Source organism: Peromyscus maniculatus, chromosome 1 (assembly GCF_049852395.1).
Source record: "Peromyscus maniculatus bairdii isolate BWxNUB_F1_BW_parent chromosome 1, HU_Pman_BW_mat_3.1, whole genome shotgun sequence".
Lineage (NCBI taxonomy): Eukaryota > Metazoa > Chordata > Mammalia > Rodentia > Cricetidae > Peromyscus > Peromyscus maniculatus.
The window spans coordinates 10,995,558-11,009,109 of NC_134852.1; the positions used below are offsets into that span (position 1 = coordinate 10,995,558).

Here is a 13,552-nt window from a genome sequence, read left to right on the forward strand (position 1 = left end):
TAAAATCCATCATCAAATGTTGCATAGAAGTGGATGTCTAAGTATGAGCAGACCCCCCAACATTCCTGTATGCCACCTGCTCACATAAAAGCTCATCATGGGCCATCCCATTTTCTACTCTACATGGGATTTCTTCCTCCTGCCTCCTCATGCCCATCTTCCCATCTTTAACCCATGCACACTTGATGTTTTCTATCCCAAGTTTTCAGTCTCAACTATGTTCCCAACTGGAACTTCCATGGCTCTGTGCCCTTTGTTCCCCACACCTGAAACATGTCCCAACTCTTAAAACCCCAAGACATCCCTAAGGACCAGAAGTTCTAAGATATAAAGAAATAAGTCCCCTCCACCAAGAAATCTGGCACTGCTGTTTCTGAGTTCTCTTCTGTGAATGTTTCCTGCATTCTCCACTGGACTGATGGCTGTTCAGAGGGGGCACTATGATGACAAATGCTGGTGGGACAGACAAGAGTAGTACTCCTCCCTCACCAAGGAAACTTGATGACACAACAGATGAAGACCGTTACACATTACATCACATCACATCACATCATCTCATCACATCACATCACATCACATATGACATTACAAACACAACAAACCAAAATACAGACGTGTGAAAGTGGGTGGGAGAAAAGCCCACGGGGTCTTGACCCTACATAAATAACTACAGGGAACTAGGAATTCTGAAAGTGAGAGAAATGGTCTTCCCCAGGGAGAACACCAGTAGGTTATCAAATACCAAATGGTCAGCTCTGGAAATGCATAACAACATTATACAGACTAAGGAGGGTATATTAGAAGTATATACATTGATATGCATATATGCATGTAGCAACAATTAATGTAAAAGGAAGCCATATATTTGAAGAGAACAAGGAGGTACATGGGAGGGTTTAGAGGAAGAAAAAGGAGAGATGAAATGACATATTATATCATAATCTAAAAGGTAAAAGAAAAAACAGATGTTCTCTTGAGATCTGAAAACCACCTTCAATGGAGAAACTAGGAGATATATTCCAATTGTTCTGTCCTGTTGGATAGTGATATATTTGTAACACACACAACTCAGAAAGCAACATTGGAGGATAACAGTCAGCAATCAAGTGGAACACCATCTTTCAGAAAGGTTCTCATTATGAATAGGTAAGGACTTCTAGTCCCCAGATGACTATTCTTGTATCTACCCCAAAATAATATAATTAACACTTAATGTTCAGAATCCATAGTGCAAATGGAGCAATTCCAGTCAGAATACCAGTGTGGTGTGCAACATACAGCACACAGGAGACATGCAGTGGAATTAGCATATCTCACATGGCATCCCTTGAGGACTCTCTAAGCACAGACATAAGGAACAAGAACCAGACGTACTTACCTGGGATTGAAAACTCAAGGGGCTCACTAGGCAGTGATCACAAGTAGGAATTGTGTTTGTTAGAGCCAAAGCATCTGTAGGTCCTCAGGTGCTCCAGGCTCACATGGGAGAGGAGGAATGTGTTGTGGTCCTGCCGTGAACAGTTCTGGGGAAAGGAAGCATTTCCACCTCTGCAGAGGATGAAGATATTAAAGGAACCGTGTATGTGGCAGTGGAGAGTTGCATTGATTTCTGAGAATCCCTGAGGTCCTGAATCAACAGTAAGGGATGGCTTCTCCATGTAAACACCTGGAAGAAAAAGACTCTGATATTAGTTGCTTGTGGTGACACATTCCTTTAATCTGAGCACTTCATAGACAGGGGTAGGTGGATTGTTGTGAGTTTAAAAACAACCTGCTCTATATTGAGGCTTCAAGTTCAGACAGAGTTACATGGTGAGACCCTGTCTCAAAAAGGTTACAAAAAGACCCTTGTCTTAGTTAGGGCCCATGTTGCTGTGATGAAAGACCATTACCAAAAAGCAAGTTGGGGAGGAAAGGGTTTATTTGGCTTCCCCTTCGCCAATACTGTTCATCACTGATAGAAGTCGGGACAGGAACACAAGCAGGGCAGGATTCTAGAGGCAGGAGCTGATGCAGAAGCCATGGACAGATGCTGCTAACTGACTTGCATCCCCTGGCTTGATCAGCCTGCTTTCTTATAGAACCCAACATCAGCCCAGTAATGGCACAACCCATCTTGAGCTGGGCCCTACCCCATTGATCACTACTTGAGAAAATGCCTTGCAGCTTTATCTCCTGGAGGCATTTCTTCAACTGAGTCTCCTTCCTCTCTGATGACTCTAGCTTGTAACAAATGGACACAAGTTGACCCTAAACTATCCAGTATAACTCTGTTATTTAAAACATGATGAAAATAGCCTACATTTCAGAGTCTGACCAGAGAGAAGAAAAGATGAAGACAAAAGGAATCTCATCCATTGGCAATCTATAGGGATCACAAAACATGTTTGTATCATTTTCCATGAACCAGGACCATAGAGAGTGTCTATGTATATACAGAAGACTGCTGTCAATTCCCATGAACCCCATCCTTTAGGAGATTTAAGTACTGTTCTGAAAGGAACCTAGAACAAGGTCAGTGTAGAGGGAGGGTCACAAATCAAAACAGAGGGTCTGGGGATGAATCTTGGTCAAGTTCTTGCCTAATATACACAATGCCCGGGAGTCTATAATCATCACCATAACAATGGTGTTATTGCCAGGTCTATCATGACAGTACTAGGAGACTAGAAGCAGAGGGGTCATAAGTACAAGATTTGTTTGGATACACAGCAAGGTCAAGGCCAGACTGAGATATTTGAGAACTGGTCTCCAAAAACTGCCAAGAAAAATGGAAATTGAAAAGGAAAGGATGAAATGAGAGAAGAGAAAGAAAGTGGTGGGGGAGGGCAGGGGAGGTGAAGAGAGAAGGGGAGGGGGGTAGAAAAGAGATGAGAGGAGAGGGGAGAGATTCATATATGAGAGCAGAGACACAGGGCAGGGCCTGTGATGGGGCAAATGTGATTCAGTGAGGTAGGCATCTGAGACTGAGTCTGAATGACAGTGTGCTTGGGCAGTTACTCACCTGTCACCACCAGCTCCAGTTTGTCACTAAATTGTGGCGATTCGCCTCCCTTGGAATAGTCACAGTAGTAAATCCCAGCACTGCCTTGTGTCATATTCTGCAGACTGAATTCAAACACCTCCTGGGCTCCCTGTGGGATGCAATCAAACCACTTTCCATCCTGCACATAATGGGATAGACGCACTCCAGTCACTCCTGGAGGGGTCCTGCAGAAGATGGTCACAGCACTGCCTGTGGAAATCACAGCTCCTGGAACTGCCCAGATGGAAGGCTGGGGTGGTGGCCCTGAAGAGACACAGGAAAAGAGAACTAGTCCTCTGATGTCAGGAGAGCCAGGTTCCCAAGGAGCTATAGAGTAGCTCCCACAACAATTACTAAACAAGAAAATGCCCCACAGAAATACCCACAGGCCAATATGGTGGGGACAATTCCTCAGTTGATGTTCCTTCTTCCCAGAGGACTCTAGCTTGTGCCATGTTGAAAGAAAACTAACCAGCACACCTCCAGAGAGAAGTCTCACATTTTCAGAATTGATCTTCAGACATAGTTCTGACATAGTGAGTGTGTGTTTGTCTGTCTGAGTGTTTGTGTGTCTGTGTGTCTGTATGCGTGTGCATGTTTGTATTTGTATGAGTTGAAACTAAGAAGGGGAACATGAGAAAAATCGAACTCAAAGTATCTAGGAAATTGAAAGTGTAATGAGATTCCATAACAGGAAAGCAGCAATGGGGACTATCCTGGGGGAAATAAGCAGCAATAATAATAACACATGTGGCTGTGAACAGAGATCTGAGTGCTGAGATTAAAAAAGTGTGTGCGCCATCACACTTGGACTGAATTTTAATTTAAAAGTTAATTGAGACAGACAGTCGTGGCACATGACTTTAATGCCAGCACTTGAGAGGCAGAGGCAGGTGGATCTCTGTGAGTTTGAGACCAGCCTGGGCTACAGAGTGAGTTCCAGGACAGCCATGGTTACACAGAGAAACCCTGTCTCAAAAAACCAAAACAAAAACCACATGATTAAAAAGAAAGATGACAAAAGGCTGGTGAGATGGCTCAGTAGATAAGCATACTTGCTTATACTTGTAGCTTGAGGATCTGAGTTCAAATCTCAAGCATCCACACACATACAAGCATACATGGAAGCATGGCTGTACATACTTGTAACACTGGGGAGTGGGGACAAGAGAGACTCAGGAGCCCAGTGGTCAGTCAGCTGAACCAAATCATCAAGTTTCAGGTTAGGTGATAGATCCTCTCTCAGGGAAATATGGTGGAGAGTGGGAGAGGAAGACACTTGACACCTTGCTCTGGCCTCCTCATGTGTACATACACACCCACACCCTTGTGTACATGCACACACACAAACCACACACCACTCACATTGTGGTTTAAATGTGAAAGAAGAGAAAAGCAGAATTGGGAAGAACTACGGGGAGGAAGGAAAACAGTTGACAGCAGAAAAGGGACAGGAGAGGGAAGAGGGGGAGGGCAACTGTGAGAACAAAGAAGAACGGCACATGTGGAAAGATGCTTGAGGAAAATACTTTCTGTGCCCTTGTAGATGTAACAGTCTTATTAAATAAGAAACACAGAGTCAAACACAGAGTTAAAAGCCCAAGAGGTCTGAGCAGTAGCTAAGAGCTGATACTAGAACCACCTTCTTACCCTTCGCTGCCACTGCGGTCCTTCCTCTGAGAAAGAGACCTGATTCCTGTGTGTCTGTCTTTTTATTGACTTTTTGTTCTGCCTTCTCATTGGTTGTAAACCCAACCACATGACCTCATCACTGCCTGTCTATACAGACCTCCATATCTTCTATGGTTGGTATTGAGATTAAAGGCGTGTGTCTCCATGCTGGATATGTCCTTGAACACACAAACTCAACTGCCATGTGATCAGATTAAATGCGTGTGCCATCATCACCCTGCTTCTGCTATGGCTTGCTATTATTTCTGACGCCCAGGCATCTGTATTTATTAACATACACATAAAATCACATTTCAGCACAAATAAAATATCACCATATGTTCTAATAAAAAAAACTGGTGATATTAAAAAGAAAATACACTTGTGTTGGTGGTTGGCAGCATGTACTTGGGAGACAAGCTTCTGGGCATGTCTGTGAGGGGTAGTCCAGATTCAGGTTGTCTCTGGCCCTGCCTGTGAGAGAGCAGACTGATTAGATTCACTGAGGGGGGAGCACCCACCCTAAAAGTGAGAAGCACCATTCGCAGGGCTTGGGTCACTGCATTAAAAAAGGAGAATGGTAGATGAGCTCGGGCAGCCTGAGCCTCTGCTGATGCGATGTGACCACCTGCCTCAAATTCCTGCCACCATGCCTTCCCACCATGATGGATGCACCTCGAGTCCCTCAAACTGCAATAAAGTGAACCGTGACTTCCTTAAGTTGTTTTAGTCACATGTTTCACCACAGCAATAAAAAGACTATACTGTACTATACTGTACTATACTGTACTGTACTATACTGTACTGTACTATACTATACTGTACTGTACTGTATTATACTATACTATAATATACTATACTGTACTATACTATACTATACTGTACTGTACTATACTATACTGTACTGTACTGTACTATACTATACTATACTATACTGTACTATACTGTACTATACTATACTGTACTGTACTATACTATACTGTACTGTACTATACTATACTGTACTGTACTATACTATACTATACTGTACTGTACTATAATATACTATACAATACTGTACTATACTATACTATACTGTACTGTACTATACTATACTGTACTGTACTATACTATACTATAGTATACTATACTATACTGTACTGTACTATACTATACTATACTATACTACACTGTACTATACTATACCGTACTGTACTGTACTATACTATACTATACTACACTGTACTATACTATACCGTACTGTACTGTACTATACTATACTATACTACACTGTACTATACTATACTATATTGTACAATACTGTACTGTACTATACTATACTGTACTGTACTGTACTATACTATACCATAATACACTGTACTATACTACACTGTATTATACTATACTGTACTATACTATACTGTACTATACTATACTGTACTATACTATACTGTACTATACTGTACTATACTATACTGTACTATACTGTACTATACTATACTGTACTACACTGTACTGTACTGTACTATATTATACTATACTGTACTACACTGTACTGTACTGTACTATATTATACTATACTGTACTATACTATACTATACTGTACTATACTATACTCTACTCTACTATACTATACTGTACTATACTATACTATACTATACTGTACTGTACTATACTATACTGTACTATACTGTACTGTACCATACTGTACTATACTGTACTGTACTATACTATACTATACTATACTATACTGTACTGTACTATACTATACTGTACTATACTATACTGTACTGTACTGTACTATACTATACTGTACTGTACTATACTATATTATACTGTACTATACTGTACTGTACTATACTATACTGTACTATACTATACTGTACTATACTGTACTGTACTATACTATACTGTACTGTACTATACTATACTGTACTGTACTATACTATACTGTACTGTACTGTACTATACTATACTATACTGTACTGTACTATACTATACTATACTGTACTGTACTGTACTATACTATACTATACTGTACTATACTGTACTGTACTATACTATACTGTACTGTACTGTACTGTACTATACTATACCGTACTACACTGTACTATGCTATACTATACTATACTGTACTATACTGTACTATACTATACTGTACTGTACTATACTATATTGTACTATACTGTACTGTACTATACTGTACTACACTGTACTGTACTGTATTATACTATACTATACTGTACTATACTATACTATACTATACTGTACTATACTATACTATACTGTACTATACTATACTGTACTATACTATACTGTACTGGTCTATACTATACTGTACTGGTCTATACTATACTGTACTATACTATACTGTACTATACTGTACTATACTATACTGTACTATACTATACTGTACTATACTGTACTATGCTATACTGTACTACACTGTATTGTACTGTACTGTACTGTAGTATACTGTACTCTACTGTACTATACTATACCGTACCATACTATACTATACTGTACTATACTATACTATACTGTACTATACTGTACTGTACATACTATACTGTACTATACTGTACTGTACTGTACTATACTGTACTGTACTATACTGTACTATACTGTACTGTACTGTACTATACTATACTATACTAGATCAGTTGGCTATACAGAGAATGGGGATTTATTCAGACAGAAAGATGAACTGATATAATTTACAAGAACATGAAAATGTCCTCATATTGAGCAAAAAAAAAATCAGGCTCAAATAGTGTATGTTTTGTCTCCTATATGAAATCGGTATACATATATGTTTGTGTGTCTGTCTGTCATGGTTTGTGTCTGTATATAGATATATGCATGTGTGTATATACATATATATAATATACATATTCATCACATAAGAATAGAAAGGACTTATGTGAGGAGGATGTAGGAATGCTTTCCAGTCTGGAGTTTTTTGAGCTGTGTGCTAAATGTCAGCAAAGATAAATTTCAAATATTTCATTGGATATATAGTTCTGAAGATCATAGAGGATTTCTCAGCTGCAGCAGTAAAATTAAAATCCATCATCAAATGTTGCATAGAAATGGACGTCTAAGTATGAGCAGACCCCACCAACACTCCTGTATGCCACCTGCTCACATAAAAGCTCATCATGTGTCATCCCATTTTCTACTCTACATGGGATTTCTTCCCCCTGCCTCCTCATGTCCATCTTCCCATCTTTAACCCATGCACACTTGATGTTTTCTATGCCAAGTTTTCTATCTCAACTATGTTCCCAACTGGAAGTTCCATGGCCCTGTGCCCTTTCTTCACCAAACCTGAAACATGTCCCAACTCTTAAAACCCCAAGACATTCCTAAGGACCAGATGTTCTAAGATATATAGAAATAAGTCCCTTCCACCAAGAAATCTGGCACTGCTGTTTCTGAGTTCTCTTCTGTTAATGTTTCCTGCATTCTCCACTGGACTGATGGCTGTTCAGAGGGGGAACTATGATGACAAAGGCTGGGGGGACAGATAAGAGTAGTACTCATCCCTCACCAAGGAAACTTCATGACACAACAGATGAAGACCGTTACACATCACATCACATCACATCACATCACATCATCACATCACATCACATCACATCACATCATCACATCACATCACATCACATCACATCATCACATCACATCACATCACATTATCACATCACATCACATCACATCATCACATCACATCACATCATCACATCACATCATCACATCATCACATCACATGCCATCACATCATCACATCACATCATCACATCACATCATAACATCACATCATCACATCACATCACATCACATCACATCATCACATTACATCGCATCATCACATCACATCCGATCACATCATCACATCACATCATCACATCATCACATCACATCATCACATCACATCACATCATCACATCATCACATCATCACATCACATCACATCACATCACCACATCACATCATCACATCGTCACATCATATCACATCACATCACATACACCACTACAAACACAACAAAACAAAATGCAGAGTTGTGCAGCTCAGTTGCAATGCATCTACAAAACAACCCCTACATTGTGATAGAGGGGGAGGAAAGATTGTAAGAAACAAAGCATGAGGGAGTTTGTTGTGAGACTGTGTCTCCTACTAATGTCAGAGGCAACACACATAGTTTCACCATGACTGTTTAAATATGAGCTGCACAAGGACAACAAAACAGACATGTGAAAGTGGATGGGAGAAAGACAATGGGGCCTCGACCCTACATAAATAACAACAAAGAACTGGGAATTCTGAGAGTGAGAGAAATGGTCTTCCCCAGGGAGGAGAACACCAGTAGGTTATCCAATGCCAAATGGTCAGCTCTGAAAACATACAACAACATTATACAGACTAAGGAGGGTATATTAGAAATATATACATGGATATACATATATTCATGTAGCAGCAATTAATGTAAAAGGAAGCCATGGATTTGAAAGAGAACAAGGGGGTATATGGGAGGGTTTAGAGGAAGAAAAAGGAGGGATGAAATGACATATATCATAATCTAAAAGGTAAAAGAAAAAACAGATGTTCTCTTGAAATCTAAAAAATCACGTTCAATAGAGAAACTAGGAGATACACTCCAATTGTTCTGTCCTGTGGGATAGTTATATATTTGTCACACACACAACTCAGAAAGCAACATTGAAGGACAACAGTCAGCAATCAAGTGGAATACCATCTTTCAGGAAGTCTCATTATGGATAGGTAAGGACTTCTAGTCCCCAGATGAATATTCTTGTATCTACCCCAAAATAATATAATTAACACGTAATGTTCAGAGTCCATAGTGCAAATGGAGCAATTGCAGTAAGAATAGCAGTGTGGTGTGCAACACACAGCACACAGGAGATATGCAATGGAATTGGCATATCTCACATGGCATCCCTTGAGGACTCTCTAAGCACAGAGATAAGGAACAAGAACCAGATGTACCTACCTGGGATTGAAAACTCAAGGGGGTCACTAGGCAGTGACCACAAGTAGGAATTTTGTTTGTAAGAGCCAAAGCATCTGTAGGTCCTCAGGTGCTCAGGGCTCACATGAGAGATGAGGAATGTGTTGTGGTCCTGCTGTGAACAGTTCTGGGGGAAGGAAGCATTTCCATCTCTGCAGAGGATGAAGATATTAAAGGGACCATGTATGTGGCAGTGGAGAGTTGCATTGATTTCTGAGAATCCCTGAGGTCCTGAATCAACAGTAAGCAATGGCTTCTCCATGTAAGCACTTGGAAGAAAAAGTTCCTGCTATTAGTTGCTTGTGGTGACACATTCCTTTAATCTGAACACTTCATAGACAGAGGCAGGTGGATTGTTGTGAGTTTAAAAACAACCTGCTCTATATTGAGGCTTCAAGTTCAGACAGAGTTACATGGTGAGACCCTGTCTCAAAAAGTTTACAAAAAGACCCTTGTCTTAGTTAGGGCTTTTGTTGCTGTGATGAAAGACCATTACCAAAAAGCAAGTTGGGGAGCAAATGTTTTATTTGGCTTCCCCTTCACCATTACTGTTCATCACCAAAGGAAGTCAGGACAGGAACTCAAACAGGGCAGGATGCTGGAGGTAGGAGCAGATGCAAAAGCCATGGCGTGGTGCTGCTTACTGACTTACTGGCTTCCCATGGCTTGCTTATCCTGCATTCTCATAGAACCCAGGATCCAGGGTGCCTCCAGCCCAGGGATGGCACCACCCACCATGTACTAGGCCCTCCCCCATGATAGCTACCTGAGAAAATTTCTTACAACTGGATCTTATGGAGGCATTTCCTCAACTGAGTCTCCTTCATCTCTGATGACTCTAACTTGTGTCAAGTTGACACCAAACCAGACAGTGCAGCCCTGTTGTTTAAAACATGATTCAAGTTAAGCCTACAACTCACAGAGTCTGCCCAGAGAGAAGAAAAGATGATGAGGAAAGGAGACTCATGCATTGCCGATCTATACAGATCACAAAATATGTTTGAATTATTCAATGAACAAAGACCATAGAGACCATCTATGTATGACAGGAGGCTGCTGTCAGTTTCCATGAACTTCAGCCCTAAGGGCTATAATCACCATTCTGGAGGGAGCCTAGAACAAGGTCAGCACAGAGGGAGGGTCATAAAGCAAAAACAGAGGGTCTGAAGACGAATCATAGATGGTGGAATTCTTCCCTAATATACACAGTTCCCTGTGCTCTATGCCCATCACCATATGAATGGTGTCATTGTCCAGGTCAATAATGCTAGTACTAGGAGAGTAGAAGCAGAGGGAACATAAATTCAAGATTGTGTTTGGATACACAGCAAGGTCAAGGCTGTACTGAAATGTTTGAGAACCTGTCACAAAAAAAAAATCAAGAAAAATGGAAATTGAAAAGAAAAGGATTAAATGGGAGGAGAGAAGGGAGAGGAAGGGAGAGGAAGGGAGGAGAGGAGAGGGAAGAGATCCATATATGGGAGCAGAGATAAAGGGCAGGGCCTGTGATGGGGCAAATGTGGTTCAGTGAGGTAGGCATCAGAGACTGAGTCTGAAGGACAATGTGCTAGGGCAGGTACTCACCTGTCACCACCAGCTCCAGTGTGTCATTATTTTTGGACCATTTACTTCCATCCTGGTATTCACAGTGGTAAACCCCTGCATTGCTGTGTATCATATTCTGCAGACTGAATTGACACACTTCCTGGTCTCCCTGTAGGGTGTCATCAAACCACCCTTTATCATTGATTAGACGCACATAAGTCACTCCTGGAGGGGTCCTGCAGAAGATGGTCACAGCACTACCTGTGGAAATCACAGCTCCTGGAACTGCCCAGATGGAAGGCTGGGGTGGTTGCCCTGAAGAGACACAGGAAAAGAGAGCTAGTCATCTGATGTCAGGAGGGCCAGGTTCCCAAGGAGCTAAAGAGTAACTCCCACAACAATTATTAATCAAGAAAATGCCCCACAGACATGCCCACAGGCCAGTATGGTGGGGGCAATTCCTCAGTTGATGTTTCTTCTTCCCAGAGGACTCTAGCTTGTGCCATGTTGAAAGAAAACTAACCAGCACACCTCCAGAAAGAAGTCCACTGTTTTCACAATTGATATTGTGCCACAGTTCCAGAGGCCTAATTATCTTTAATGTTCCCAAACAGTGTGGGACTAACTTTCAGAGGAGGAGTGCAATAAGAGGAGGTGAATGGGAGGTTGGGGTGGGAATGGGAGAAGAGAAGGGAGGGGAAATTGTGATTGGTATGTACAATAAATGAAAAAAAAGTTAATTAAATAGAAATTTTAAATGTGATATTCTTTTTAAAAAATAAAAACTCTCATATTTTAGTGCTATCAGTGCCTTCTATCATCTCGCACCAGGCCAGAAATGAACCCTGCGGGTAGCTATTCTTATCACCCAGCCTTCCCATTTCCCTGGAATGAAATCCCATTAAATCACTGACCTATACTCAGAGAGTGGTGGCGCAGGCCTTTAATCCCAGCACTCTGGAGGCAGAAGTAGGCAGATCTCTGTGAATTTATAGCCAGCCTGGTCTACAGAGCAAGATCCAGGACAGGCTCCAAACCTACAGAGAAATCCCATCTCAAAAAAAAAAGCCACTGACCTATGTCTTACTTTCTCTCCTGATTCCATATAAAACTCAAAATCTACAACCACTTCTAATACCACACAAAACCTGGGAGCCTCTGGAAACAAAGGAATCCCACCTGTACTGCACCCACACAGACAGCATTTACTTGGGCTCTGTCTCATGAATGATGTGTCTCCCCAGAGGCAGAACTCAGTAAGAAAGCCAGACACAGCCCAGGTGAGAAGAGATGGGAAGAAAAGGAAAACTAATTGAAAGTAAATATTTGTACCCTAGGAGGAAACATGTGTGTGACTGTCACCTCCTCTGTGCCCTTTGTTTCCATACCCTTTGAGCCAGATCTCATCTGGACATTACTGGAGCACAGTCAAGAATCCCCACCCCAAAGATGGCTGCAATAGTAAGGACGAATCATTAAGTAAGTGTGTCAGTGGCTGCCAAAGAAAATCCCATCTCAGGATCTGCTCAAGAGACTTCAAGCTCCTCTCATGTTATTCCCAGCCAAACTCAGTTTCCCGTGGCTAAAACAAAGAACAGACTCACCATATTGTGCCCAAATCTTCTGTGCCATTAAAAACACTGAAAATAAAACAAAATATCTGATAAGAGAAGTCTGTCCTGTTATACACTGATCCCGACCCCAGAGCTCAGATCAAAAGACCAAGATAGACAGGCTGAGACCATGGAAGACTCTTCTGATGCACCAGGCCAGGTCTTCACAGAGAAATTTCTATGAGAAGATCCTAGGTTAAAAATCTGAGATTCTGTATTCATTACCACTTTGACTAAAAATAATGACACCTGTCTCACTTACCAAGTCCAAGAAGAGCAGCTCTAAGGCCCATGGCAGTGACTCATGCCAGATCTCCACATAAACAGCAAACAGAACTGGTGATACAGTCTGCACAGCAGGACACACCCATGGGATAGACCAGACTGCAACCCGGAACCCCTGTCAAGGGTGAAGACATCCAGCACAAAACAGAAAGAGGATATGCTCTTGCTCAAGACTTGTCTCTGACAACCCAATTCTATACCAAAGCTCTGGGCTAGGCAATGCTTCCTCCATATACTTCCTGTAGTGGCTTTAAATTCTCAAAGATGTTGTGGGTAGGAGTGATGCTGTTTCCTGCTGAACCCAAATCCTACGTAAGAGACTTGTGGCCAGTGTTTCAGAGAAAACAGTGAGATGCACCCAGAAAACACTGAGCCCAAATGCAGAATCTACTAGAA

The 13,552-nt window shown here is 41.4% G+C and overlaps 1 protein-coding gene across 3 annotated transcripts; it reads right to left on the minus strand.

The window, feature by feature from the left end:
- Positions 1-1,382: 1,382 nt before the first annotated feature.
- LOC121826454 (leukocyte-associated immunoglobulin-like receptor 2) lies at positions 1,383-13,254 on the minus strand. Of its 3 annotated transcripts, none has more exons than XM_042270286.2 (4): positions 13,134-13,254; positions 12,863-12,898; positions 3,005-3,289; positions 1,383-1,666 (listed from the first exon to the last, which is right to left on the minus strand). In XM_042270286.2, exons 1-4 carry the CDS (start codon positions 13,162-13,164, stop codon positions 1,416-1,418), a joined length of 603 nt encoding a protein of 200 aa, XP_042126220.2. In that variant the 5' UTR covers positions 13,165-13,254; the 3' UTR covers positions 1,383-1,415. The 3 variants fall into 3 exon arrangements, with proteins under 3 accessions (XP_042126220.2, XP_042126221.2, XP_076420712.1); XM_042270287.2 differs by lacking the exon at positions 3,005-3,289 and adding an exon at positions 11,298-11,573; XM_076564597.1 differs by lacking the exons at positions 12,863-12,898; positions 13,134-13,254 and adding an exon at positions 9,696-9,997.
- Between the last annotated feature and the right edge of the window lie 298 nt (positions 13,255-13,552).